This window comes from Rhinoraja longicauda, chromosome 6, assembly GCF_053455715.1.
Source record: "Rhinoraja longicauda isolate Sanriku21f chromosome 6, sRhiLon1.1, whole genome shotgun sequence".
Classification (NCBI taxonomy): Eukaryota; Metazoa; Chordata; class Chondrichthyes; order Rajiformes; family Arhynchobatidae; genus Rhinoraja; species Rhinoraja longicauda.
This window is the reverse complement of record NC_135958.1, coordinates 58,694,272-58,722,218: the sequence shown is the minus strand read 5'-3', so window position 1 is coordinate 58,722,218 and position 27,947 is coordinate 58,694,272. Positions and strand designations below refer to the sequence as shown.

Below are 27,947 nucleotides of genomic sequence, written 5' to 3'. Positions count from 1 at the left end.
CAACCCCTCATGCCTGCTCTGTAATTCAATGGCATAATTGCAACCTCAAACATTGCTTCCTACATCTCCCAGTAACCTTCCACCCAAGCGAGTAGCCACCCACCACCACCACCACATCAGGAAGTTCACAAATGAGCTAATTTGATCTCTATCCATTTCCTCTAGACGCACCAAACTCTAGATTGGGCAGCATTGGGACAGGGCCAACAGGGCAGAAGATAATTTCCACACAAAAAAACATTGAATCAATGCTGCCACTGAAAATGTTAACTGGCTGCGCGAACAGTGAACAGTACAGCACAGAAACTGGTTTGTGTCGAACACAATAACCTCCTCTGCTTACTAACTAACCTCCTCTGCTTACACATGATCCATATCCCTTCAGTCCCTGCATATCAATATGCGTATATAAATGGCCAATCTAGCAATGAAAATGAGTTTAACATTTTACTCCAATTGCTTACATAAAGTATATTTGTGATCATGTTGCTGAAACATTTGTACGAAGAGATGTAGTTTAACTTACAATTTGAAATTCCAGTAAGCTCTTAATTCCAGTATTATAAGTTCCAATTGCAGTGGTGCTGATTTGAACATCCAAATTACATAAGCAATTTAATTAAGTGTTTACTTCAATGCCACAAAAAAAAAAAGCATTTCAAAACATCAGCTCTTCAGAGAAATCAGAGTCAACATACTTTCCCTGTTGCAATTTGAGCTGCCCGAATTATACAAAGCTTATAAACAGTCCATCCCCAGAGCAAGCTTGGTTTATTCAAGTCTAGTCTTCAAATGTGACCCCAGTATTTAAGCTTGAAATCCCAAGTTGTTCAACAAATTGGTTAAACCTCTGTGCTGCACAGAAATCCCTGCTGTTTGCACAAAGTATATATGGGATCAAACCAAACAAAATGTCCACAACTACTTTCATCATGACAAAATAAGTGAATTTGCTGGCATCAGAAGTGTAGGAAATCAAGTCAACTCAAATACAACTTTGTATTAGAACATAGAACAGTACCCACACAAGACACTCCAAAGATGTACAGGTGTGTAGGTTAATTGGCTTTGTTAAAATATGGTAAATTGCCTCTAGTGTGTAGGATAGTGCTTGTGCATGGGGTGATCGTTAGTTGACACAGAGTAGGTGCAGGGAAGCATCACCAAAACTCAAGCACTGGTGAAGAGCACTCAAACATCAACTAAAATGGAGTTCATGCAAGATAATTGGCAGGTTAGAGTGTAGATTGAACCATATGGATGTTTTAATTTGGATGTTGGATTTGGGGCACATATCAACACCAAGAACAGGGATATTGGGCTTTGAATACATGCAAGACTGGAAGAGTCAGCACAAATGAGGTAATTTGAGGTCCCAGCAACTGCATTGCAACAGGTTACACCTTTCATGTTGTGCTTTGAGAAAATTGAATGCATATACATAAGCTTTTGGAAGCACCATATCACAATTTAGAAAGGGACCAAATACTTGCACTGCATGTGAAATTATACAATTCACTTTCTTCCTCCGTTCTGTATGTGTTTTCTACTCTGTAGAGTTTATTCAGGATGTTTAACTTATTCCATAAATTACTGTACATTTATAGCAAAGCAACTTTGCCACAGACTGCTCTGGAAGGCAAGTCAATGGATATTTAAGGCGCAGATTGCCAGATTCTTGATTAGTGTGCATGTCAAGGGAGAAGGAAGGAGATTGGGGTTGAGGGGGAAAGACAGATCAGCCATGACTGAATGGCAGTAGACTATGTTGAGCCAAATGGCCAAATTCTGTTCCTTGAACTTATGAATTTTATCGTTATGCCAGTCCATGGCATAAAAGGCAATTGAATACAAGAGCACTGGAAGGAAAATATTGTGGATAAGTGAAGTGATTGGGTAATCCGTTCATTATATAGAAAAGCAAAATAACTTTTCTATAAAGTTCACCACATTCACTCAAATGCTCCATCAAATCCAAGGCCGACTAAAATACTTTTGAGGAAAAACTTTGCATGTAGCTTCGATATTTAACAAACTCCAAACTCTATCCTATATCAATTTGCAGAAAATCCCCAAAAAGCACAGAAACAACTCAAATCTGCTTTGTGCTTAAAGCAGTTCAGTTCCACAAGTCAAGGAGAAATCAAATTCAGAGCAAGTATAATTTACAGAACACAACTAAAAGTAATGATTATACACTCAAGAACACCAATTTCACTTTAACTTTCTATACACTACCCAACTTATTCATGCCATTCATTATAGAAAAGGTGGAAAAACAAATTAATCAAGTGAATGACATTCTAGCTTCACTCATTTCTCATTATGGTTTAGCCCTTGCCATGCAGTCTTGCCCATCAACTGCTTTTAAATACTTAACGCTGCACATCTTTGTGCAATGGAGATTCGCCATAAAGATCTTAATGACCCCAGTGTGGTTTTTATATTAAAAGCCCCAACAATTACCATTGCCAAAGTCTTTCCACAGCTTGTCACCAAAGTGCCACTTGGCAGATTGGCAGGCTCCAAATACATAATTATAGCGGAGCAAATTTTCTATAGCTTCAGTGAAAAACAACTTTAGGACTGTAAAGTAGTCAAGAAAACTTTCCGAGTTCAGTATTTTAACTTTTCTTTTGAGAAGGCAAGGTTTTTACATTTGATGTGAACTCTGATTTTGCTCAGTTGACATACCGCTGTTCCTCCTCCAGTTGTTCTTTAGTCAATGTTTTCTCGTAGCTACTGTGTCGAATCTTACCAGGACGGTACTCATCAACTAGGTCATCTGCAAGAAAAATAAATTACAGTTAGTTTAGTTTTGAGATACAGCACAAAAACAGGCCTTCTAGCCTACACTAGAATCAATCATCGATCATCGATCACCTAGCCATCGATCATCCGTGCACCAGCTCCATCTTATAGACCAGGGAGAATCTACAGAACCCAATTAATCCACAATCTACACGTCTTTGGGATGTGGGAGGAAACCGGAGCATCCTGCAAAAAACCCATGTGGTCATCCGGAGAACATAAACTCCTCACATGCAAAACATACAAACTCTTATCCCCCCCAAAAAATACACATTCACACTGTCCAAGAAAATACCAAATGAGCTATATCTTAAAGCCTCAGCTATCCCAAGCAAATGAGAATTACATAGGGTGGTGGGTGCCTAGAACATGCTGCTGGGGCTGGTGGTGGAGGAAGATACAATTTTATTATTTCAATGGAGTTAGGTTAGGCAAGGGCGAGGTCCAGCGAGACCTGGGTGTCCTTGTACACCAGTCACTGAAAGTTGACGTGCAGGTACAGCAGGCAGTGAAGAAAGCTAATGGAATGTTGGCCTTCATAGCAAGAGGATTTCAGTATAGGAGTAAAGAGGTTCTTCTGCAGTTGTATAGGGCCCTGGTAAGACCACATCTGGAGCATTGTGTGCAGTTTTGGTCTCCTAATTTGAGGAAGGACATTCTTTTAATTGAGGCAGTGCAGCGTAGGTTCATGAGATTGATCTCTGGGATGGTGGGACTGACATACGAGGAAAGATTGAAAAGACTAGGCTTGTATTCACTGGAGTTTAGAAGGATGAGAGGGGATCTTATAGAAATATAAAATTATAAAAGGACTGGACAAGCTAGATGAAGAAAAAATGTTCCCAATGTTGGGCGAGTCCAGAACCAGGGGCCACAGTCTTAGAATAAAGGGGAGGTCATTTAAAACTAAGGTGAGAAAAAACATTTTCACCCAGAGAGTTGTGAATTTGTGGAATTCTCTGCCACAGAGGGCAGTGGAAGCCAAATCACTGGATGGATTTAAGAGAGAGTTAAATAGAGCTCTAGGGGCTAGTGGAATCAAGGGATATGGGGAGAAGGCAGGCACGGGGTATTGATTGGGCCAAGATCACAATGAATGGCGGTGCTGGCTCGAAGGGCCGAATGGCCTTCTCCTGCACCTATTTTCTATGTTTCTATTTTAATAGTGGCTTTTAAGCAGCTTTAAGATAGGTACATGGATATGCAGGGAATGGAGAAATATGGGTCATGTGTGGACAGGGGAGATTAGTTTAACTTGCATCATGTTCAGCATGGACATTGTGGCCAAAGGACCCGTTGCTGTGCCGTTAAGATTTTCTATTATTAGGTGACCCCAAATAAAATTTATGTTCAAAGCACAAATTTAGCAGTTTAATATTTCATGAGGTGCCAAGGCCGAAATGTTTTGACATTACCTCGTGGATTCGCCACTAATGCTACATTTCACCATTACACTCATTTCAAAAGTTCCTTCTCATACCCAAAAACGTTCAAACGATTCAATGCCAATAAAACCTTGGCTTAAGGTACATTTCACTCCTTATCCAGACAACAAAATGTACCCAAACAATCTGCTGAGTGGAAAACCAGTCAGGTGACCACGTGCACAGTTCAGTAGCATGGACACTTCAACACAGCATTTGTTACTTGGTTGGCATGCTGGGCTAGTCCCATTGCCCTTAAAACCCTTCCATAAACCTGTCCAAATGTCTTTTCAAAGCCATATTGGGATCTGCTACTCTAACTTCCTCTGGCAGCACATTCCAGATACAGACCACCTCTCAAGTCAAAAGGTTGCCCTCGAAATCCTCTTAAACTTCTTCTGTCTCACCTTAAGCCTAGGTCCTCTAGTTTTAGAATCATCTACTCTGGGGAAAAAGAGCAAGCATTCATTTTATCCTTGCCCCTCAAGGATAGAGGGCAAAAGCCAAATGTAGTCAGTTTCAAACTAAAATTGAAAACACCAAATGGTTCGGAATGGCAAAAGGGCATTTTTCCAGTTGGCCTCAATCTTTATACAAAATAGTTGGCAGTCAAAACAATTTTAGATTGAACAAATAAATACCTGCTAGTGCCACTGCCTCCGTACCAAAGACCCAGATTCAACGCGGAATTTGCACATTCTTCCTGTGACTGAGTTTCCTCCCACATCCCAAAAAAGTGCAGATTTGTAGGTTAATTGACATCCAATTACTACTAGTGCGCAGGGAGTTGAATAACAGAACTGGTGTGAATGGGCGATTGATCGTCGGCAAGCTAAATAGCCAGTTTCCATGATGCATCCATTTTTGTACCTTGATATTTATAATTTGGCTTGTGTTTGATGGCCAGTGGAAACACTTACGTTTTAAATTCGCTCCCCCAAAAGAGTTTGCAAAGCCAAACCTCTCTCCTTCCTACCACAAACTTCAGTATCCTTAGCTGTTAAAATTATATTAGTTTATATTCAGCATCATCCTTTTAAATCCAACAAGTAGGCCGAGAGTTAACTACAGGCTGTAGGGAACATAAACACCCTCCAAATTAGGCATCAAATTTAATTCGCACAAAGTTAATGAGAGAGAGGACCAATATGCAGCACCTGATGTGAACCAAGCAAACAAGGAACCAATTCTAAAGCGAGAAGTTAGCTGCTTTGAGCTAATGGATAGTAAGGAACTACAGATGCTAGTTTATAATGAAAATAGAGAAAAATGCTGGAGTAACTCGGGTCAGGCAGTACCTCTGGAGAAAAGGAATAAGTGATATTTCAAGACAGAACTCGTCTTCAGATTGAAGGATTGGGGGCAGAGGGGAGAAATATGAGGTGAGAAAAGGCCTGCATTTGTATACCCAAATTACTCTGCACGAGTCATGACAGCTCAAATTAAAATGTGTTCACTAAAGTTAGATTATGCTTGACTGAAACGGTAATCAAAATGATATGCACATTATAGTTTTCTACTCCATTGATTTTGCGTTTGTTTAACAATGCCCAATTGAGAGGCATCTAAATTCTCCACTCCCTGCAACAGCCTCCAAGCCCAATTATTGGGTTTTAAAGGATAGCCATGAATACAAACTATTTGTTAACCTAATTTTAGCAACTAAATTTACTGACATTTATGGATGAAGGGGAGATACATTTTGTTTTTGTAGACTGAAATATAACCACTCAATCCAAAAAGTAATTTGTCAAGGCATGATAGAAGTCAGTCACCAGCTTGCTTCACTATTCTTTGGTCAGAGCCATTTACAGCAAGACCCAAATTCATTTTTCCAAGATCTGGGGCCTGGCTTAAAAGGCCAACATTTGCCATCTTCACCAAAAGGACTGCAGCAGCTGATGAAGATGTACTCAATGCTGAAGGAAACACGCAATTTAGGTAGAGCAACAAAACAACCACAGATAGTCACCCTTGCCTCTGGAATTCAGCTCTGCTCCAATTTGGACCAAGGTTGTGATAACGCATGGAGCCAAACGGTAGCAGCAACAAAAAAGGAGCAAGTTATTAAGTACTACTCAATAGAATTGACAGTTATATCTTCCATCACTATTTGATAGAAGAGAGATCAAGGAGCAATTTGTGATGGTGTGCAGTTCAGCTGCTTATGGACCATTGCGCCCAATGAATCGCCAGTTCGAGTTGTCAAGTTCCGTGCATCCGTTCTCAAGAGCACAGTGGTGCAGTTGCTGCCTTACAGCATCAGAGACCTGGAATCAATCCTGACTACAGGTGATGTCCGAAAAACTTTCTCCCTGCGACCTTGTGGGTTTTCTCCGGGTACTCCAGTTTCCTCTCGCACTCCAGACATGCAGGTTTGTAGGTTAATTGGTTTTGGTAAAATTGAAAATTGTCCCTAGTATGTGTAGGATAGTGCTAGTGTACAGGGTGATCACTGTTCAGCATGGACTTGGTGGGCTGAAGCATCTGTATCTGATCTGTATCTCTAAAGTCTAAAATACAATGCAAGCACCAGGCAATGGCACAGAAATCTTTAAGAATGGATAATCAAAAGGAATTCTGTCAGGTAGATAAAGGAAAGTCAACAGTTTATCTGTAAGCATCCTCTATCCAAATACCAAATCTGGTTGCCACATCCATTGGACTCAACTGGCTTCATGGCGATTCTATCAAGTCAATCTTGATGGATAATGAACTCTCATGCCCTAGATATTATCAGTCTCCTCCCAAGAATTCATCTACATTCAGCAGCTGAGGGCCAATCAGGCTTCCTTGCCATTGTTTGACTTGATGCCAATTGCAATTATGTCTAGCATTAATGTCTGACAGTCAATCCCCATCTACCCATGGTAATATCTTGCTGTTGGGACAAAATATACCCAAGACTACTGGATAATCCCAATATGCCATCTGTAAGGTTATGGTAGAGGACAACATTCAGGCTATTGCTCAATTGGCCTCAGTTGTTTCTTCCCATGTCGAACACCAGTACTTTAGATGTTAGAGACAAGGTCATCTAGGGTGGCAAGGTGGTACAGTGTAAAGTTGCTGCCTTACAGTGCCAGAGACCCATGTTCAATCCTGACTATGGGTGCTGTCCATATGTAGTTTGTATGTTCTCCCCATGGGTTTTCTCCCACATGCCAAAGACACAGGTTTGTTGGTTAATTGACTATGGTAAAATTGTAAATTGTCCCTCGTGTGTAGGATAGTGCTAGTGTACAGGGTGACCGGGGCGGACTCAAGACTGAAGGGCCTGTTTCCACGTTAAACTAAACTAGCCACCATATCGAAATTCGGTGCTTAGCTCGATGTAGGGTCCTCTCTCTGCCTTTCTGGTTTCAATGTAGCAGTAAAGCCAAGAATGGTTTGACAGAGTATTTCCTAAAGCAGATAAGAATCAACCACATTTTGCTATTTATTCACAAAATGCTGGAGTAACTCAACAGGTCTGGCAGCATCTCAGGAGAGAAGGAATGGGTGACGTTTTGGGTCGAGACCTTTCTTCAGACTGATGTCAGGGGGGCGGGACAAAGGAAGGATATAGGTGGAGACAGGAAGTCAGAGGGAGAACTGGGAAGGGGGGGGGGGAAGAGAGGGGCAGAGGAACTATCTAAAGTTGGAGAATTCAATGTTCATACCGCTGGGTTGCAAGCTGCCCAAGCGAAATATGAGGTGCTGTTCCTCCAATTTCCGGTGGGCCTCACTATGGCACCTGCGGAGGCCCATGACAGAAAGGTCAGACTGGGAGTGGGAGGGGGAGTTGAAGTGCTCAGCCACCGTGAGATCAGGTTGGTTAAGGCGGACTGAGTGAAGGTGTTGAGCGAAGCGATCGCCGAGCCAGCGCTTGGTTTCGCCGATGTAAAGAAGTTGACATCTAGAGCAGCGGATGCAATAGATGAGGTTGGAGGAGGTGCAGGTGAACCTCTGTCTCACCTGGAAAGACTGTTTGGGTCCTTGGATGGAGTTGAGGGGGGAGGTAAAGGGACAGGTGTCGCATCTCCTGCGGTTGCTGGGGAAAGTGCCCGGGGATGGGGTGGTTTGGGTAGGAAGGGACGAGTGGACCAGGGAGTTATGGAGGGAACGGTCTCTGCAGAACGCAGAAAGGGAAGGGGATGGGAAGATGTGGCCAGTAGTGAGGTCCTGTTGTAGGTGACGGAAATGTTGGAGGATGATTTGTTGGATACGCTGGCTGATTGGGTGGAAGGTGAGAACGAGGGGGATTCTGTCCTTGTTACGAGTGGGGAGAGGGGGAGCAAGAGCGGAGCTGCAGGATGTAGAAGAGACCCTAGTGAGAGCCCCATCTATAATGGAAGAGGGGAAGCCCCGTTTCCTGAAGAATGAGGACATCTGACGCCCTAGTGTGAAACACCTCATCCCGGGCGCAGATGCGGCGTAGAAGGAGGAATTGGGAGTAGGGGATAGACTTTTTGCAGGGGACCGGGTGGGAAGAAGTGTGGTCCAGATAGCTGTGCGAGTCAGTGGGTTTATAGTAGATGTCAGTCACTAGTCTGTCTCCTGTGGTGGAGATGGTGAGGTCCAGAAACGGGAAGGAGATATCAGAGATAGTCCAAGTATATTTAAGGGCAGGATGGAAATTGGAAGTGAAGTGTATGAAGTCAGTGAGTTCTGCATGGGTACAAGAGGTAGCACCAATGCAGTCGTCGATGTAGCGGAGGTAGAGTTCGGGGATGGGGCCAGTGTACGTCCGGAACAGGGATTGTTCGATGTACCCGACAAAGAGGCAGGCATAGCTAGGGCTCAAGTTGCTACCTGTTGGAAGGTCTACGGAAACGACAGTGGGAATCTGAAAGTCTACACTGCCTAACATGTTCACTCACGGATAACCAAGCCGCAATGAAGTTTTGTGCAATTGTCTTCATGCCTTCCTAGCTCAATTAAATAGGTGATAGTCACAAAGCCAGTTAATCTAATGAGTGTGATACATGGGTAGACAGTCACAAGTGCGGCACAAGGATCATGTGCACTGGTCGCAACTTTATAATCTCCTCCCAGATCTACCTCTTCTCCGAATCCTAGGACCAGAAGAATCATGGACAAGTCTCATCCCGTGAGTGACCTCATGAGGTCACTCCCTTTTCTCCCCTTTCCCCATCAGGTAAGAGGTTCAGAACTGTGAAAGTGCATAACTCCAGATCCAGGGATACTTTTTCCCCAACTGCGATCAGCAGTTTAAAAAAAAACGCACAAAATCATGAGAGGAATAGATCGGGTAAATGCACAGAGTCTTGCAGAGAGTCTTTTGTCGGCACCAGACACATGGCGACACTTGTGCATTGCCTTTGTTGTATGTAAAACAAAGCATTTCACTCTACTTAGGTACATGCGACAATAAAGCATCATTCATTCAGAGTGGTGGCGGCACAGCAGTAGAGTTGCTGCCTTACAGCGCTTGCAGAGCCAGAGATGCGGGTTCGATTCCGACTACGGGTGCTGTCTGCACAGAGTTTGTACGTTCTCCTCGTGACTTTGTACGCTCTCCCCGTGACTGCATGGGTTTCTCCGAGATCTTCGGTTTCCTCCCACGCTCCAAAGATGCACAGGTTTGTAGGTTACTTGGCTTGGGTTGTAAAATTCTTAAGGGGTTGGAGAGGCTAGATGCGGGAAGATTGTTCCCGATGTTGGGGGAGTCCAGAACCAGGGGTCACAGCTTAAGGATAAGGGGGAAGTCTTTTAGGACCGAGATGAGAAAACCTTTCTTCACACAGAGAGTGGTGAGTCTGTGGAATTCTCTGCCACAGAAGGTAGTTGAGGCCAGTTCATTGGCTATATTTAAGAGGGAGTTAGATGTGGCCCTTTTTGCTAAAGGGATCAGGGGGTATGGAGAGAAGGCAGGTACAGGCTACTGAGCTGAGTGATCAGCCATGATCATATTGAATGGCGGTGCAGGCTCGAAGGCTCGAAGGGCCGAATGGCCTACTCCTGCACCTATTTTCTATGTTTCTATGTTTCTATACTTGGTATAAGTGTAATTGTCCCCTAGAGTGTGCATGTCTTTGGAAACTGGAGCACCCAGAGAAAACACACATGGTCATAGGGAGAATGGAAAAACTCCGTACAGACAGCACCCATGGCCAGGATTCAATGCGGATCTCTGATGCTGTACGGCAGCAGCTCCACCAATGGGTTTTCTCCATCTTTGTCCTTCTGCCAACAAGTGGGGAAACACTCTGGCTAAAAGTAGCGACATCTTCATGCATGCAAAATAACAGAGTGGTCCCAAGCACAAGAAATATTGGTATACAGAACCAATATCCAATTAAGAATAGTGGTCATCTAGCTTCATTGACAACCTCCCCAGTGGCTGCTATCACTTGCTCACTTCAGATACAGGCCTGGAAAAAAAGCACTTGCCACACACCCGGAATGGTCCAAATGGCAAGATACCTGGACCTGCTTGGTGCAGGGGTGGCCAGTAGAAGGTGCACCCAACAATATTCACAACTGGAGAAATTATGTTTAGTGTCACGTGTACCGAGGTGCAGTGAAAAGCATTTGTTGCACATCGGTCAGTCAGCTGAAAACTATACATGATTACAATAGAGCCATCCACAGTATACAGACACATGATTAAGGGGAAAAACTTTGTCCAATATAAAGTATAGTAATGTTCGATTAAAGATAGTCCAAGAGTCTTTTTTGCAATACTTGAAGGGGACAACGGGCAAGAAGTTGCTCCAATGGTAAAGGGCAAAATTTTTCATGCAAATTCTGCCTTCAGAAATTGCATCAAAGTTTACAAATGAGACAAAAATGCTCAAGAAGCAGGGATATGTACAAGTAGGATAGGAAACTAAACTACAGTTTAAGAGTTACCAGGCAGGCTGTTCAACATCTTCTGCAAGAAAATATTCTACGAAAAACATTATATACATCCTCAACTTGAGCAACCCTTCCAGTAATTCTTTATGGTAAAGATATCAAATTGGATACACCACCACATGCATTAAGCACGTTTTAATTCTGACTATGCTTGTGGTTTTCTACAGAAATGGACAACGAGAGTTAGGCCGAGGAAGAGAAGCCACACTTTTGGATGTAACAAATTATTTGACTTGGAAACTGTTTCCATCACTTGAAAAACAAATACAGGAATAACTTCCGGTTTGGCTTAGATTTGCATTCAACTACAGAATCTGAAAATGCCTCGTCGCCATTAAACGCCAATGTCAAAATTCTAATTACATTTTATTATTGTCAATTTGAGACTTAAGCATCAATTAAATGAACAATAAATGCTTTGTTAATAAAATCATGGGGCCAAGGAAAGGGCGTTCATGTTGCGGCCCTGTTTGTTCTGCAGCTGCAGCTCACCGGCAGTCTCTCTGTCTTTTTTTTGTTTTTTTGTCTATTGTCATCATTTAATGTATGTTTTGTTCTATTTTTAACTCTGTGTATGTGGGGGGGTGGTGGGGGGAACCTTTTTTCTAATCTCCTCCTCAACCGAGATGCGACCTTTACCGTGTCGTATCTCCGTTCGCGCTACGGCCTAACATCGTGGAGTCGGCGGCCTCCAGCTCGGATCGACCTTGAAGACTCCGGTCGCAGGGCCTGGACTTACCATCTCGGAGGCTTCGGCCGTGGTCCCTGCAGACCGCAACATCGGGAGCTCGCAGGTCCCTGGCTGGCGACCGGCTTTTGGGAGCTCCAGCCGTAGCAGCTTCGACCGCCCCGAAGCGCGAGGTACGATCGACCCGCTCGCAGGCCCTTCATCGCCCTGCGTGGCTCGGCCGCAGCACTTTCCATCGCCCGGTGGGGGCTCAGGACCTTCATCGGCCTGCTCGGCTCGGCTCGGCCCTGGGACTTTCCATCGCACGGTGGGGGCTCAGGACCTTCATCGGCCTGCTCGGCTTCGCCCTGGGACTTTCCATCGCCCGGTGGGGGCTTCAAAAAGTTGGGAGCCTCGATCACCTCGTGGCACCACGGGAGAAGAATGAGGAGGAGATAAGACTTTTCTTTGCCTTCCATCACAGTGAGGGTGTGCCTAGAGCAATCACTGTGATGGCTGTTTGTGTAAAAATTGTATCTGTGTGTCCTGTGCTTTTTGTTGTCTACTGCCTGACCCTGACGTGAGAGGACGCTGGCGCTGTTTATTCGCCGCTTCTCTGTTAGGATAGTTTGTCTGTTTGTTTTTATGTTATGATTGTTTTTGTAAAGCGCTTTGAGCTTCTGGAAAGGCGCTATATAAAATAAATGCTTATTATTATTATTATTATTATTATTATTACGCACAAGATGCGCTAGAAGCCATTATTTGCAGGTGCTGAGAAGTGTGTTCAGCTCTGGATGAACAATTTCTAATCTTGTGATGTGGACTCAATAAGAAGAATAAAATCATGTTAATAAGAACTTTTATTAACATGAATATCAATGGAATCCAGACCAAGCCCAAATATCAGATCAAATCATGCTTTAACTACAATGAAAAGGTTGAGGTAATGCAATCATTGGATAAGATTGAATATTGAATGAGAAGGGGTGAAGAGGGCTACAGTGAAAGAGGAATTTGATTGTAAGAGCTGGCAGTAATTTCCATGGTTGCAACTGAAAATGGGTTTGGGAATTATACACTGTCTCCCTCTCTGGTGCAAAAGTGTGGGATGCTCAAGCACAGGGCAGAGTTAGTGCCTGCCATTTTAATTCGCCACTCTTCCCATGTCCACCTGCACTGTTACATTAATCCGCAATACAAGCTCAAGCAACACCTTTTTCCCCCGCATCCTGGCACATTACAGCCTGTGGAATTCAATACCAAACACTGGGTAACTTCCCCCATCTCTTTCCTTTTATATTCTGCTCTGCCCTTGTTTCAGTAGGTCAGACGATAGTCAGACATCACATTACCAGCAAAGAGTTTGACTCTTTGATTGTTCCATCATTTTACCTGATTCCAGTCATTTATGTCCAATCTGCCATCCTCTCCCAACCTGTTATATAAACCTTGCTTCCCTGTTCTCAAGAGTCTTTCATCATCATGCGTACTGAAGCAGAACAATTACATTCTTACTTGCAGCTGAAGGCTCTACTTAACCAGTTTCTCTTTTCACAGATGCTGCTCGATTGGCTTAGTTCTTCCAGCATGTTTTTGTTTCGAAATCCACTGCTATGTTAGGTGTAGCAACAGCAGATGGAATTTAATCCCAATAAACAAAATGCTGCTTTTTGGGAGGTCTAACATGGGCATGGGCGTACACCATGAATGGTGGGGACTGAGAAATATTGATGAACAGTGGGAGTTCAGTATGCAAGACCACAGATCCAAGAGATGGTAGCACAAGTAGATGTGGGGAAGAGAATTTATGGGATTGTGACCTACATTAGACAGGGAATAGAATACGAGAGGTGACACATCACCCCACAAATATTGATTCAGTACAGCTGGAGTACTGTACAGTTTTGTTCACTATACTAGGAAAGCAGATGATTGCCCTGGAGCGATTCACTACAAACATTGTGTTTTGGTTAAGAGACAGGGTGGAAGCAGCCAAGGGGAGACTAGAGTTAATAATTATGAGCAGCAAAGAGGAGAGGGAGGAAACGTTTCCCAAAAAATATTAGTCTTGTCTGCCATTGTGCAAATTCAACAATATTTGACTAGTTCTTTGGGGACTTAGCTGAAGCAGTAATCTCCCTGCATTGCAGTACACATGGGGAATCCCACAATGGGTAATAACAAAGTGATGGAGGCAATCTTTTAATCTTTACGTGAAGTACAGATGAGAATTCAAGTGCGTTGCCTGCCCAGTTAGTATAGTTATTGGCCGAAAATCAACTTACCAGTGGCATCATCGGGAAGGGGTGTGGTGGTACCATCAATCTCCACTTCATCTTCAAATGATTTTTTAACCCCGTCATCTCCCTGCAAAGAATTTACAAGTTAATAGTTAATGGCTTATACTTCATGATAGTGAAATATTTTAGCTGCTTTGTAAATTGTTTCAAGACATTGCCCAACATCTTAATACCAAATGTACTTTTAGTTTAGTTTAGAGATACTGCGCAGAAACAGGCCCTTCAGCCCACGGAGTCCGCACCGACCATTGATCCTTGCACACTTACTCTATCCTACACACACTAGGGACAATTTACATTTATACCAAGCCAATTAACCTACAAATCTGTACATCTTGGGAGTGTGGGAGGAAACCGAAGATTTCAGAGAAAACCAACGCAGGTCATGGGAAGTATGGACAGACAGCCCCGTAGCCAGGATCAAACCTGGTCTCTGGCTCTGTAAGGCAGTAGCTCTACCGCTACACAGTGCCGCCCATCACCACCATTTCTATGTGGTTTAAGTGATTTGAAAAATACATCTTCTCTCAATGCATTGATAAATTGCTGTTCACTAGATGGTGGCTTGAGACAAGGTAAAACTCCAAGGGCAGGTGACCAATGGATTATCTATACTAGATATTTGTTTATACTTGGGTACTTGTTTCTACCGAGTCAAATGGCTAATACTTTAATTATTTTAATTGTGCAAATGCATGGAATTAAAGCAAAACCTGAAAAAGGTTAGTTTTTAATAGTTCTATTTATCCAATACCACTCAAGAGTCAAGTGTTTAATTGTCATATGTACCAACCACAAAACAATTAAATTCTAACTTGCAACAGATTAATACACAGATTCAATCAATAAATTAATAACCACAATATCAGTGCAAAAAAACCAAAGTTCTTTGTGTGACCAAAGGAGAAAACACTTCAATCTTTCAAGATTAAATATTCGGAATTGAATTTAACCAGCGCCAGCTTACGGCATTGAGATCCTCCAGTTTGGACATAGTGATGCAGCTGGTAGAACAGCTGCCTCACAGTGCCAGGGACCCAGGATTGATCTGACCTCTGGTGCTGTCAGTGTGAAATTTGCCCGTTCTCCCTGTGACTGCAGGGGTTTCCTCCCACATCCTAAAGACATGTGGGTTTGTAGGTTAATCACCTTCTTTTTATTGCCCCTAGCGTCTAGGGAGTGATGAGAAAGTGGGATAACAGAATTTGTGTGAACAGATAATCGATGGTTGGCATGAACTCGGTGGGCTGAATGGCTTGTTTCCATCCTGTATCTCCAAGTACTAGGTAGTCTGGCACTTCAATGCAACTATCTCACCTATTATGCACAGTCCAAGCCATATGCATCCTCTAGCACACAGGCTTTTCATCCTGAAACATGAATCATTTCAAAGTTTATCTTCAATATCCTAAATAAGCTACCAAAGTGCTGTCACCATTGACTTTGAGCTGCAGAAGTGTTCAGATATTTAAAATACAAATACAGAGCCGCAAAGCAGAATGTCACCACTATTTTCAGTGCAATAATGTATACAACTTTTTTATGGGGTTTTAATGTGGTTTTGTTGGAGACTGGGCCAATGTCATAACATTTTACAAAAGACAATGTTCCAACTTAAAATGGCAAAGTATGGACAGCAGCTGATAACATCCCGTTTCATTGCTTCAAAAAAGATCATCTGCAGGCAAAGCTGTGACAGAACACCCTGCATCAAGGGGAAAAAAACGCCATGATGACCTTCTTTGGAAACAATGCAAACCTTGCCGGTTGTCATGCATAATCATACAAGACCATAATACACGAGCAGAATTAGGCCATTCGGCCCACCAAGTCTGCTCCGCCATTTGATCATGGCTGATCGATTTTTCCTTTCACCTAATTCTCCTCCCTTTGTCCTGTAACCTTTGACATCCTTAATCAAGAACCCATCAATCTCCACTTTGAAAGTATCCAATGCCTTAACCTCCACTGCAACTAATTCCACAGATTCACCATCCTCTGGCTAAGGATATTCCTCCTCATCTCCATTCTAAAGGTACATCCCCACGTGCACTCACTTATATTTACCCATGCTCACGAAACAGGCCTTCCTGCAAAGTTCATTCCATTTCCATGAACTGGCCTTCATGGTCTTCCTGCGAAGTCCATTCCATTTCCAACTTTCTCCAGCCATCAACTTACAGCACCTACCACACTCCAATGCAAGTGACCCCACTTTACTGAGATGGGAATGAGGTTTGTTTTCCTCAAAAACTGCCCTTATTGTTTCAATTTTCTTCAGTGCAAAGCCGCATCATCTTTGCACACATCAAGAAATGAAACTCTGTCCTTTCACAAATTCTGCAAGAGCAAACTTTAATTCTGCACCTCAAGTTTTTGGGTAGTCATCAAAACCCATTAAAGTTGTGCAATTACAGTCAAGCATTATTAGAGGCAAAGGGAAAGAGTAATACGACCAAAAAACAACTAAACAGGTTACCTCAAAATCCACCTAATCAAATCAAAGCCTCATAGAAATGGAAGTGAAAGGGTTTAAATATGAATTCCAACATTCCTGTGAGAACCAATTGTTTGTGACAAATGGTATCAATGTTGACCTGAAGCCTGGGGAACATCTTTCAAAAAAGTGACCACAATTTTTGCTTTGAGCCAAAATACCAACAGAATCAATGTTTTAGTTTACCAGATACACAGCCCAGTGTATAGGGAAACTGGCACAAATTCGTTAATGCTTTCCTTTTGGGCGGAAGATTGCAAAACACTAAACCAAGCATTTTTGTTGCTTTTAATTTTAGAATCAGACCACATTGAATACAGATTAGCATTTGCCCACTCTTTGACAAGTTGCATGTTCCCCTCCCAGTGACAAGCCGTTCAAGTTACAGTACATGGTTTAGAATGTAGTCAGCATCACTCCATCTACTCATTGTGCAACTCCTACATTGCATATTCCTTCCCTTGGCCAGATAATCCCAAGGACAAGTTGATCAAAAATTATCCTTTATAACATTGAGGTTTTCCTCTAAGTTTCTGCACAGCTTTATAGTTTGACAGATTGATGCACACTGAAGCAAGATGAATAATAATGGGGAACTACTGTAGTCTGGCCAAAGTGTTTCATTAAACTGGATAGGGAGCTCAGATGGAACTTTGCCTTTGCTCAGAGAATAAGCTATCTTTGTCAGAACCGGAAAGGATTACAGCAGTAGCGCAGCTGGTAAAGCAGCTATCTCGCAGTGCCAGAGTCTCGGGTTCAATCCTGACCACGGGCGCTGCCTGTGCAGAGTTTGCCTGTTCTTGCTGTGACCACATGGGTTTCCTCCAAGCTCTCTGGTTTCTCCCACATCTCAGATGTGTAGGTTTGTAGGTCAATTGCCCCTACTGCGCAGGGAGTGAATAAGAAAGTGAGGTAACACAGAACTAGCACGAGCAGGTGATTGATGGTCAGCGTGGACTTGGTGGGGCAAAGAGCCTGTTTCCATGCTGCATATCTAAACCTAAAGCAGTGAGGTCATGGGAGGGATGGATGATGTGCATGATACCTCATCCCCTTCTAGTTCTGACAAAGGGCCTTTGACCCAAAACAAATTCCTCACACATTTAGTCCAACTTGTTAACTTCCAACGTTTGTTTTGATTGTTAGCTAAAACCAGATGCTGCACCAGTTTAGCCTCATGAGCACAATGACCCACAATTTCAGTGCCACCGGAACAGTGGTCTTTCCATCCCATGCCAGAAATGCTCAACACTGTGGTTTGGCAAAGAGGCAAACTCCCCACAATGTATACAGGCAATTATCTAAATCTGTGTGCATACCTGCACTATATTTGGCTGAGATTTGAAGCAAAATATTGATGCCAGAAATTTTAAGGTGGGAGGGTAAAAGTGGAAAAATTCAAGTGTGACTTCTCCAGGTTGCTGGCTCTTCAATTCAACCAGTACAATGTTGAGTTGAAACGCAACTAATGTTTGGGAGAAATCCTAATCTGCCTGAATTTACTTAAACCATCCAATCTCAGAATCTTGTCATTTTTACAAGGCGGAAGTAAAAAAGGTATCATTATTTACAAGTAGTGGAAACAGAGAACGGTAGCTTCTGGTTAATACACAAACGGACAAAGCGCTGGAGTAATTCAGCAGGTTTGGTAGCATCTCTGAAGATCATGGATAGATGTTTCGGGTCGAGACCCTTCCTTAGACTCTGCCTGAAACTGGGCCTGGAATCCAGGCAAGTTGACAACTTTGGCCAGCTGGCAGCCAGGAGAAGAGGCGAAGATCAGCGGAGTCAATGGTCGTGGTGGCAGGTGTGGTCTGGAAGCAGCTGAAGAGGGGGTGGTGGGGGCTGTGAGCAGTCAGGGGAGCCGTCAGTGGGTCAGTCCGCCAGAACCAAAGTCAGTTAGAGGCCTGTTGGAAGGTTTACTGCAAACCATTAATTCAATGGGATCAAAGCAATTAACTTTAATGGCACGCTAGTTTTTAACTGCAAGGTCCGTGGCCTGTAAAAGGTCAACTCTCCACAGCCTGACCCAAGTATTTCCAGCTTCTGCAGTTTGCTTCAACGACCCACTGCTGCTGCAAACAGGCAGCTGGACTGTCCCAGACACCAGGCTGTTGGCAAAGTGTTTGGAACTTTAAATTATTACTAGTTCATTGCCTTAATTATAACAAACATGGCCTCATGTTGACATGCACAGTAAATATAATTAAATTCATGCTATTGTGCACCTGATGTGTTTGACAATGCACACAAATAATTTTAGTCTGATCCAAAAGCAAAAAAGCTCCAGATTCTGTATATGTGCTGTCAAATGCCTGGTCAGTCAGCCCCTCTGTGGGCTGTGGGCTGTGGCCTGCAAAACCAACACAGCAAATATTTGGTCTGATGCCAATTTTATTTTACAGTTGTACTGTTAAAGGGTGGTGGATCCCAGGACTGTTTGAAAGACCTCACATGATTAGTTACCTGATGCTTTGATGCTCCTTGACAAGATTGTAAGTCACGGGAGCAGAATTAGGCCATTCAGCCCATCGAGTTTGCTCTGCCATTCGATTATAGCTGATCTATTTTTCTTTTTCAATACCAATGTCCTGCCTTCTCCCTGTAACCTTTGACTCCCTTACTAATTGCAAACCTATCAACCTCTGCTTTAAAAATATCCAATGACTTGGCCTCCACAGCCACCTGTGGCAACAAATTCCACAGATTCACCACCCTGTGACTAAAGAAATTCCTCCTCATCTCCATTCTAAAAGGCATGTCTCTTTATTCTGAGGCTGTGCCCTCTGGACCTTGACTCTCCCATTACTGGAAACATTCTCTCCACATCCATTCTATGGAGGGCTTTCTATATATGGTATGTTTCCATGAGATCCCCTCCCCATCCTTCTAAACTCCTCCGAATATAGGCCCACGCCTTCAAACGCTCCTCGTATGTTCACCCAATCATTCCCAGGATCATTCTTGTAAACACCAAGCACATTTCCAACACCAGCACATCTCTCCTGAGATATGGGGCCCAAACGTGTCCTGCCTTCTCAAACGTATCCTTTTAGAAATCTGTTCACTGCACCAGATCTGAGTCTGAACAGAGAGATGAATTCTGTTCAAGTTGATATTTGCAGTGGTTTACTGTAACCAGCACAGCTTGTTGTATGCTGTTCTTCACTACAGCATTCCCATTGCCCCAGGCCCCCTGACCAAAATACACTCCATTGGAAAACACATCTACGAACACGGTAGCCGTCTTGCACTCCATATCTATGGTAGCGCAGCGGTAGAGTTGCTGCCTTACAGCGAATGCAGCGCCGGAGACTCAGGTTTGATCCTGACTACGGGCGCCGTCTGTACGGAGTTTGTACGTTCTCCCCGTGACCTGCGTGGGTTTTCTCCGAGATCTTCAGTTTCCTCCCACACTCCAAAGACGTACAGGTATGTAGGTTAATTGACTGTGTAATATGTAAAAATTGTCCCTAGTGCGTGTAGGATAGCATTAATGTGCGGGGATCGCCGGGCGGCGCAGACTCGGTGGGCCGAAGGGCCTGTTTCCGCGCTGTATCTCTAAATCTAAAAAATCTACCATTTGCCATAAGCCAGAACAACTCATAGTGAGACACAACTCAGCAGCAGCAGCCCAAGCATCTCATTGTTTTGACGGTGCAAACATCAGTGAATTATGTAGCCAAACTGGGTCCTGTGGTAACATAGGAAACCAATGATGCTGCTTGTTTATCTGAAATGGCTCCATGTCATTAATGATAACTGCCAGACAACATATAGCACAACTGAATCTTCATTTTGACAACTAATAGTTAAGACCAGTGTGGAGGAAAGAACCGCAGCTGCTGGTTGAAAATAGACACAAAACTCAGCGGGTCAGGCAGCATCTATGGGGGAAAAAGTCACATTTCAGGTCAGAACCTATCTAAGACTTAAGACCAGTGATTTTTTTTGTAGACAAAAAGGTGCCAGTACACATACTAACCTTTGCTGTCAGTGTCTATGGTAGACCATTAGACGACAAGCTTAAATGCTCAAGCGCTTGCGTCTAATTTAATTAACTTTTGAAACTTAAAATTTGTAAAATAAAAAATAGTAATATTTGACAATCTTTATTCTTAACTTGGTACCAGTATGCCATACCAGCACAAAACAAAAATGCACTGGCAGTGGGAAGGTCTTGTATCACTCGTGATAAATAAGCACCACTTTTAACAAGGCCAAACTATAGTATTTCTAAACGTCAACTAATCCCAATTAAAACCATGAAATATTTCCTCAGGTTTTTGTCTGAAGAACTCTCAACTCGGGACCAATGCTGGGAGCAGCACCAGCTTACATGAGCTCTTCTGTAAGCTGAACAAGTCTACTCCATCCTTTAATCATGGCTGATGTATCTTTCCCTCTTAACCCCATTCTCCTGCCTGCTCAACATACCCATACTCAAAAATCTGTCAATCTGCACATTAAAAATACCCTTTGATTATCTGTGTCAAAGACTTAATTTCTGTTCACAATGTTGAATGAGAATCTTGCACATTGCATGCCACCACAATGCACTGTGTGGTTAAATATTAAAATTAAGTAATTGCAAAATCAGTTATTGCAACTTTCTGTAATGACACCATACAAATGAGCTCCAATCATATTTTAACCAATTTTCAGATATTAAAGCTTAGATTTTGCCCCCCCCAAATGAAAATCACTAAATAATCCCCTCCAACCATTCATTTGCTACCACGCCGACCAGCGATCCACCCCGTAAGCTAGCATGCTCCTACAGGTAAGGGACAATTTACAATTTACTAGAGCCAATTAACCTACAAACCTGTACACCTTGACGAAGTCAAACCCTTAATAAGACTCAAGGACTCTTATGATTAACCATCATTAGTGGGTTTTACTTACACAAGGGAAGCAGTGTTTCAAAGGCTGTGATCACAACTCCAAAGTTAAATCAGTGCAGGACATATATCCTCCAAAAAGATGACAACTGAGGCGAGGTAGATTGATACGCTAATTACAGGATCTATACTTTACTCTTACATGATCAAAAGTCACGACTTCTTGGTTCCGTACGCAGAGTACAAAGGTAAGGATACTTAAAGTTAATAATTTGACACTAGATCACGACTTCTTGACTTAACGGGATACACAGATAATGAAGGTAAATGTGTTAATAGTAGATACCAGCTGGCGGCTTCAGAATGTCGCATGTGTCAAGGTAAGGACAATGGCATGTTGCCAACAGATACTAGCTGGCATCTTCTGGACTCCGCATGTATCGGAGTACAAAGGTAACGACAATGAATGTGTTAATGGCAAGTCTGAAAACTGAGGTACAGTGGAGATGACATTGGGTATGTTAAATGTCAGATATTAGCTAATGGGGGTGTCTTCTGAAGTTCGCATGCAGTGGAGTTCAAAGGTAGTGACAACAAATGTGTTAATAGCAAGTCTGTGGAGTAGGGAGGTATAATGGTAATGACTATGGGTATGTTAAATAACAGATACTAACAGGCGGCTTGATTTAATGAATTGTACATTTTACTTAAGCCAATTAACCTACAAATAAGCACGACTTTGAGACATGGGAGGAAACCCACACATTCTCAATAGCCAGCAGGGACTAGACAGACTTGGGGGTCCTGTTTCCATGCTGAATCTCTACACTAAAGTATCCAATAGAAAATCTACACATGGCTGAGGCATTACAGATAAATTTAATGACCTGTAGGTCTGCAATGTTGCTCTACATGGGATAATGTAGACCCTTGGGGCTAGAAAATTGCCTCATGATAAACAGTTGCAAAGTCTAAATTAGATACGGCTGATGCACAAATGTTTCCACTGCTGTGGACTGACAAGGCCTCTCCTCTTGCCCCTTACATTCAAGCCAAGTTATAACACCAAAATTGGAAAGTCGCTCAAGCTTTTCCATTCATCTTTTCAACTTGAAATTACAAGTGGCTAAAGCAGGCATGAATGGAAAGAATGTGTTGCCTGAAATAGGTTGTGACGTTAATGTCATTGACCTTGGCATGTTTCAATCTGCACTGTAGTGAGAGCAAGTATTTTCACCAATTCTTCCTTGACACATTTGGGCATTTGGTCTCCACACTACATGGCTGAAAACTCAGAAAAACGACTGTGTTAAGGATGCACTCCTACTGAATTTTGCAGCCGTGGATGAAGATTCAAGTAGATTTAGAAATCCTCAATTCAAATGCTGTTGATTCAAAGGACTATTTAGGAACATTATATTTCCACATACATAACAATCAAGTATTCACAATCCAATATTCAACTAGATTTCTTTAACTGTTTACCATTCTTTTACAGGTAGTGTATGAAACTACTTAGTGAATAAATTCAAAAATAAATTCCTTTTTCTCAACCGATGTTAAGCTAGTAACACATATTGCTCCAGGAATACAATATTTGGGAAGGATGCCAGTCATGTGGTTCTGTAAACCATTGTAAAGTCACGACCCAAAATGTCACCTATCTATGTTCTCGAGGGATGCTGTCTGACCTGTCAAGTTACTCCAGCACTGTGTGCTTTTCTGTAAAGTAAAATGGTGCCCAGGTGAAGTTTGATAGCCAACTTCATTAAAAAGTAAATAACATCGGGGATTGTTTTCATGCAAACTATTTGCAGCTATCAGTGCACTGGGTATTTATAATACGCCCATTTATATTCTCAATGTACCGTGGTACACAAATCACCTTAAAAACCAAGTGTGAAAATTTTGAAAGGGTCCTGGGACAGGATGCTTCTTTGATAGCTACAGCCTGACTAGCTGTGCTTTTTATAAAAACATTTCCACCATGCATAGTTTTGCTTTTCCTCAAAATCTTGCCATCTCAGTAGGCTTTAGGTTAAAAAAGGTCCATTTAGATGTCAATTTAAAAGAGATTATGGAAGAAATTACATAGAAAAATGCTGGCAGACACTGGTCAGACAGCATCTATGGAAATAAATAGAGTTGCAGGTTTTAGTTTTGGAGATAATAGGCCCTTCAGCTGATCAGCAATCACCCATACACCAGTTCTATCCTTGTCATAGGGACAATTTACAGAAGCCAATGAACCTGCAAATCTGTAGGTCTTAAGTGTAGGAGGAAACCAGAACATTTAGACTGCCCACACAGCCACAGAGAGAACGTACAGCCAGCACCTGTAGTTAGGATCAAACCTTTATGTCTAGTACTGCAAGGCATCAACTCTACTGCTGCAGTAGAGTTGATCCAATGCATCTGGGACATTGTGTCTGTATTGGGAAGAGTGGTCAAGTTTTGATTAATCTCATTTATCCATTTAATTCATGGCCAAGGTGTGGTCCAATTCAAGATCTACTCCATCTTGTTTACAATGATTGATCAATGAAGAAACATGATACTATTTTTTAAATGCATGCTGGTAGCGGCTGGTAGAGCTGCTGCCTCAGTGCCAGAGGCCCAGGAGTGACCCTGACCTTGGGTGCCATCTGTGCAGAGTTCGCACACTCTCCCAGTGACTGCGAGTTCCTCCAGGTGTTCCAGTTTTCTCACACATCCCCAAAACGTGCAGGTTTATAGGTTAATTGGCTTCTGTAAATTGCCCCTAGTGTGCAGGGCATGGAGGAGAAAGTGAGCTATCAGAACTAGTGTGAACAGGTTATTGATGATCAGCATGGACTGTGTGCCGAAGGATCCATTTTCATGGTGCACCTCCAAACTAAACCAAAATTAAATCCAATTTCAAGCACTAGTATCCATGACATTCTAACCTGTATGGTAAACAATTAAAAAAATTAACCCTTTGGATTTTCTACCAGTCTGCCAGCTTGTAACCATGTTACTGAATGCAAAAGCTTATGGTATTCCAAATAAAACTTTGATCACTTCCGGTTTAAATCTGTACACTTAGATTAATCTACCACAATATTTCCCCACCTCACAATGCCTGCTATTTACATTTTCCAATCCTGTAGCAAACAGATATATAACCTTTAGTGCTGAAGTACATAATACCAAGGCCCACAGATCAAGCAACTTTCCACTGAAGGACCCCAACCTGAAATGTCACCCATCCATGTTCTGCAGAGATGCTGCCTGACCTGCTGAGTTACTCCAGCACACTTTTTTTGTAAACCAGCATTTGCAATTCCTTGTATTGTAGTGGCCTGGCGGAGGCCAGAGAAAAGGCAAGACGCCAGGCAGTGTTTAGTTAGATTCTTTTATTAGGCTGTGAGCTCCTGCCCACAGCGTAGTTCTCCTAGGGATAAGATACGCCTTCCCTTGGCCTGGCTTTTAACCCCTTTCGCCTGTCCGTCACGTAACGAGGGGGCTGACCCAAGGAGTGGCCTGATCCGCCACAGGACCCCCCCCAAGAACCGGAGGTACAAAACGGACAGGAGGGCGCATGAGGCGACCAGCCCGGGTGCGCACCATGACCGGCGCAGGGACCGGCGACTGACCGACAGGTGGAGGGGTCGTAGCAGACACTGGAGGGGGTAGCTTGGACGGGGGGCGACCGCGCGGGCGGGGCTGTGCGACCGGCACCGGCCGATCAATGTCCACGTGTGCCGGCTTCAGCCGTGCGACCGAAACAGTCTCTCTGCGACCCCCCATGTCCAGAACGAATGTGGCCGAGCCGTGTTGCAGGACCCGGAAGGGGCCCTCGTACGGCCGCTGGAGAGGTGATCGGTGTGCGTCCCTGCGCAGGAACACAAACTGGCAGTCCTCCAGAGCGGCAGGGACGTGTGGCTGGAATGTCCCATGACGTGACGTGGGCACAGGTGCCAGCCTGCCCACCGTCTGCCGAAGACGTTGCAGGGCGTCAGAAGGCTGCTCCACTCCACATTTCCTCCATACAGGCTGTATGTATCACGGTGCTGCCTGCTGGCCAAGTAGCAACATTGAACCAAGCCACTCCAAGTGGATGAGGGTACTCTTGTCGAGAAGTCATGGCCCATGCCAATCCATGTCCCAAGGTTACCATTCCCCAAACTGTCAGATGATTAGAGGTGCAACACTCACAAGCATTCACTAAAGTTTAAAAATTGGTTCACTTAGAAACCAAGTGCTAGAAAACCGTCAGAGGTTGACAAAGCCATTGGAGTCCAGTCTGGAGACTCTTGCTTTTGCACAAGTGACTCTCAGTCTATATGCAGCAAGGAACTGCAGATGCTGGTTTATACCAAAGATAGACACAAAGAGCTGGAGTAACTCAGCAGCTCAGGCAGCATCTTTTAAGTAAAAGGATGGGTGACGGGTTTGGGTCAGAAGATGGGTTCAAGACCCGAAATGTTACCCACTCTTTTTTTCCAGAGATGCAGCCTGACCTGCTGAGTTACTCCAGCACTTTGTGTCTATCTTTGGTTCTCGATCTAGATTGTCAATCTGCCCTTCAAGTTGCCAGACAACAAAATGTGACTGCAGTCAGCTGGAAACGCCATGGCAAGAGCTACTGCTTCAGGTTAGCTATTCCTCTTCCCCTCAATGTAGCCCGATCTGCTGAGAGATTCCAGCATTTTGTTTTGTCCAGATTTTTAGCATTAGTTTTGATTTGCAATTGAAAATTGATATCCATCCAGCTAATTAAAAGACAAAGTGCTGCAGTAACTCACATTGAGCAGCATCTCTGGGGAACTGGATAGGTGACATTTCAGGTCAGGACCATTCTTCAGACGGATTGGTGTGGGGGGTAAGCTAGCTGGAAGAGGTGGTGGGGGACAGCTCCAAGTCTCACCCAGTTACTCCAGCATTGTGTCTATATTAGAGATTAGCCTTCAGAACTGTGCTCCGAGCCAGAAAAAAAAAATCAACGATAAGCAAAGCTTTCAGCATCAGATAGGTTTAGCCTTTGAAGTGACTGGAGAGTTTATTTTTGTAACTGGTAAAAGCATACGACATTCCACATCCTCTTTCTAGAAGCTTAGTAGCACAGTAGTCTGTACTGTTGCCTCAGTTCCAGCAACTCATATTGATTCTACACCGTCTGTGATAGAATAGCTTTCCTCTGGGTCCTCACACACTCCATAGATGTGTCGATGGGTTAATCAGCTATTGCAAAATATCTCAGGGGCATATGAACCAAAGACAAGCAGGTGAGAATGAATTGCAAGAATATGTGGAAGAAACAGGGGTACTGGAAATCATTCTCTGAGAGATAGCATGGATGCAATGGGCCATATGGTTGCCACCTGATGTAATCAGGATTGGAGAGATATGGATTGTATGCAGGCAGAGAAGATTAGTTTATCTTGGCATTGCTTTTGGGAAGGCATTGTGGTCTGAAGGGCCTTCCCCTGTGATGTTCTATGGTAAAAGATAGCAGATTTCTGCCTAATCTAACAGGGCCTCAACCACAGTGATTAAATGGAGCAATTCCTGCCCAATTTGTTGCTACAAAACAAATCTAAATGCAGCAATGCACTGTCTAAATACAGCATTAACAGTTATATTGGGTGCATGCCAACATCTACAAAATCTAAAGCTGTCAATCTACTAATGAAATACCAGTCAGCTTTGAAATGGCTAAACCACAAATTAATCTGCAAACTGTTGAGATCTGCGAACAAAGTGATTTAAACTCCACTGTGGTTTAATTCCAAAATTGTTAGTTATACACAGTTTAAAAATTTAGCAAACATCATTTGACATATGACATTGGGGTCAAATTAAATGAACATTAGACAGATAAAATGCTGGAGGAACTCAGCATGTCAGGCAGCATCACTGTAAGCCCTTATCCAGAGTTGCTACCTCACCTGCTGAGTTACTCCAGCACTTTGGTTTATTTTAGTATAAACTAGCATCTGCAGTTCTTTGTTTCAATCATTTAACATTAGCAAGATTGTAGAGTTTTGGGACAAACTAGACTCTCCACTGGAAAGGGAGATGGTATGAAACCAAGATAAAGGAGTCTTGATAGGCTGGATTTGCAGGAGTGGTTTTGTCCCGAGAATCAAGAAATCACTTCTAAATTCAGAGTATTGCCTACTTGAGATGGTCAACGAAGTCTGGTACTAAAGTATTTTTGGAAATATTCCTTAAAATTAAAGGACAGTGGAATCAGAGGGAATACTTCAGAAAAGAAAGTAGATGCCCAAGGGGTGGCATGTTGCCATGGGTAGGCAGACAGTTGAGGTCGCAAACAGATCAGACATAATTCATTAGCAGTGTAGGCTCCAGAGAGTTAGATGGCCTACTCCAACATGTTAGTACAAAGTCCTCTCTTCCCCATGAGGAATTAGTATTTCTCATCATTTACACTACTTTATTTAAAGATTACCAAAGGCAATTGCAGCCCATATGACAATTGATTGAAAGATCAGCATTGAAACTGGATCTCGGCCCACCAAGTTCGAGCCAACCACCGATCACCAGTTCATA

At 43.1% G+C, this 27,947-nt stretch overlaps 1 protein-coding gene across 5 annotated transcripts in view; it reads right to left on the bottom strand.

Annotated features, from left to right (window-relative positions):
* Positions 1 to 27,947, bottom strand: part of LOC144594492 (uncharacterized) — a 78,746-nt gene that overhangs the window by 18,869 nt on the left and 31,930 nt on the right. For all 5 annotated transcript variants that reach the window (XM_078401054.1, XM_078401056.1, XM_078401057.1 and 2 more), the window contains exons 2-3: positions 14,055 to 14,136; positions 2,695 to 2,785 (exon numbers count right to left, since the gene is read on the bottom strand). In XM_078401054.1, the coding sequence (XP_078257180.1) occupies positions 2,695 to 2,785; positions 14,055 to 14,136 (173 nt within the window). The remainder of the gene's footprint in view (positions 1 to 2,694; positions 2,786 to 14,054; positions 14,137 to 27,947) is intronic.